General features: G+C 36.1%; 1 protein-coding gene across 1 annotated transcript; it reads right to left on the bottom strand.

Annotated features, from left to right (window-relative positions):
- Window positions 1–1,283: 1,283 nt before the first annotated feature.
- On the bottom strand, window positions 1,284–2,348 carry LOC129479074 (olfactory receptor 13C3). The gene has a single exon (XM_055271622.2). It carries the CDS (start codon window positions 2,346–2,348, stop codon window positions 1,305–1,307), a length of 1,044 nt encoding a protein of 347 aa, XP_055127597.1. The 3' UTR covers window positions 1,284–1,304.
- Between the last annotated feature and the right edge of the window lie 345 nt (window positions 2,349–2,693).

Below are 2,693 nucleotides of genomic sequence, written 5' to 3'. Positions count from 1 at the left end.
TTAAATATGTACACGCACAGATGTCCTAGACATAATTACATAATACATAACATGATGTAATTATGTCCAGAATTTGCTTTAAAGTAAAGGAAGAAGATAAGTGGGTATGGATAATGATGAAAGAAGGTTGACCATGTGTAATTATTTAAGCTGTACAATTAGTACATTGACTTTTATTATTCTCATTCTTTTGTTAAATATTTGAAAATGAAAATTTTCAAAAAAATGTTTTAAGGAAAAAATATTCATATCATATATATACACAAATGCATGTGTGTATAAATGGAGATATATGTGTGTATGCATATGCATTTAAACAGAGCTGCCAACATATTGGGGGAAACATATAATGGTATTTATGGTAGTAATACAACCCTTCTAATGGTAAGCTAGCCAGGAACTTTAAAAGTTTATGTCACCTGGCCTATTAATTTCATGCCTTAGAATTTATCCTGTGAAAACATGTGTTGGACATTAAAAAAAATTAACCCCAAGTGCTCATAGTAGATTTAATAAATCAAAATAAAAACATGATGAATATATGACTCTTACTTACTAAGAGAAACATTAGAATGATATCTTTGGGAGGTAGCCATAGTGACAACAACTTTTCTTTTTTTAATTCTTTTTGATTTTTTTAGAATTTTAGAAAATATTGAATTTTAAAATTTTAGAAAATATTACCTTAAGGGGGTGACTTTCAGTGAGACATCTGGCTCTAGTAATTATTAGCTGAGAGTAAAAGAGGGGATAAATAGCAACTTTTAGCCCTCACTATGGAGTCTTAGCTTCAATTCTGAAATTCTTGGACACTGTGAAGCCAGTATTATGCTAGGTGTTTCCTCCAACTTATTGAAACATTAAATGATATTGGGACTGGGATTTTTTTATTATTTTATTTCCTTATCACAAGTAAGGTAACTATGTCTTAGAAAGAAAGAATAATCTATCCAATATCACCTAGGTAGTTTATGGAACTGTAGATTTTGTACTATTGCCTCTCTATTTCCAAAGCTTATAGTGTGATTGTTTTCCACTATGTTTCTACACAGAAACACTCATTTCAGACATCACAAGGGATGAGATTCTAAGAGAATTAATTATGTTTGTGAAACCTGGATCAGGGCATGTTGGAGTTTGTAGTAAACTATAGTTATCAGTGATTCTAGATGAGCAGGGCTAGTAAAGGCAAAGGATAAAAATCTGTCTCTCTAACCATGGTTTCTCCAAAAAAGGTTCACACTGATTAACCTATGAGTCCATCTTTGTGACTGTTAAACAAAGACCTACATGTCCTCGTTTCATTAGTGAATTGGTTTTTTGTTCAGCAAATATTTTACAGCAGCTTTTACATCCTTATTTCTTAAGCTATAGATTATAGGATTCAGCATGGGCGTCACTACCCCATAAAACAGAGAAATGAGCTTGTCTGATGCTTGCATTTTTTCTTCCCCAATCAGGTCCTGAGACTTCGGTTTCGCATACATAAAGAAAATGGTACCGTAAAATATGATCACCACAGTCAGGTGAGCTGAGCACGTGGAAAATGCCTTGTGTCTTCCTGTGGCTGAATTCATTTGCAAGATGGTGTAGAAGATGAACATATAGGAGAAAAAAATGACCATCAGTGGAAGAACCAGGAAGGCCATATTTGATATCACTATGGTGATAATATTGAGGGATATATCAGCACAAGCTAGCTTGAGGACAGCTAATATTTCACATGTGAAATGATTGATAATATTATTCCCACAGAAAGGCAGTTTCATGGCAAGTAATGTTTGCACAACTGAATTGATTCCGCCGGAGAGCCAGGACACAGAAGCCATCAATACATACGCCACCTTCCTCAGGATGATGGGGTATCTCAGTGGGTTACAGATGGCCACATAACGATCAAATGCCATCATGCCAAGAAGCAGACATTCTGTTGACCCCATTGCAAACCCAAAGAACATCTGCACTGCACATCCAGGGAAGGAAATGTTTCTTTTCTTTGAGATTAAGCTCACCAATGTTGAGGGAACAGAGGAGGATGTATAGCAGATATCTAGGAAAGGGAGGTTGCCCAGGAAGAAGTACATGGGCGTGTGAAGACGAGAATCAAAGATGCTTGCTATGATTAGAACACCATTGCCAATTAGAATCACTAGGTACATAACTAGAAGGAGAGCAAAGTAAACAGTCTCAATCTTTGGGTATCCACAAAGACCCAGAAGAAGAAATTCTGACACAAGTGTCTGGTTAATCTCACCCATGTCATCTGCTTTCAGGAAATCAAAAGAAGATCTAACATAAAATGTGTTTACTGCCAAGAAACAAACAGTACGAATTACCTGAACAATCATTCTTTTGGCACATATTAGGAGTGCTTGCTTGAAGTTCTGACATCCAGTTATCTTCAGTAATGTGTGTGACTAGAATACAATGAAATTGGTAATGATAGAAGCACATATACCGCATCGCCAATATGTGAAGATCTACCTACGATCAGATACACATGCAGACGGAAACTTTCCTGCTGTTGAGGACATGATCCTGACTTGAGGACACTCTCCCGAGCTGAGGTTTCTAAAACCCCTGGCCAATCAACAACTCTAAGCCTAACATCTTCATTTCATTAACCCCAGCAAACAAGCAGTAAAAAGGGCAAAAGACTACTCAACAAAGACTGGAATTTTAATTCAGCAATT

Source organism: Symphalangus syndactylus, chromosome 3 (genome assembly GCF_028878055.3).
Source record: "Symphalangus syndactylus isolate Jambi chromosome 3, NHGRI_mSymSyn1-v2.1_pri, whole genome shotgun sequence".
Lineage (NCBI taxonomy): Eukaryota > Metazoa > Chordata > Mammalia > Primates > Hylobatidae > Symphalangus > Symphalangus syndactylus.
The sequence above is the reverse complement of the archived record's forward strand: the minus strand, read 5'-3'. Positions and strand labels throughout refer to the sequence as shown.

What these genes read in the sequence shown, in the direction of transcription:
- LOC129479074 (XM_055271622.2), bottom strand. Translation starts at nt 2,348, where the DNA reads ATGATTGTTCAGGTAATTCGTACTGTTTGTTTCTTGGCAGTAAACACA.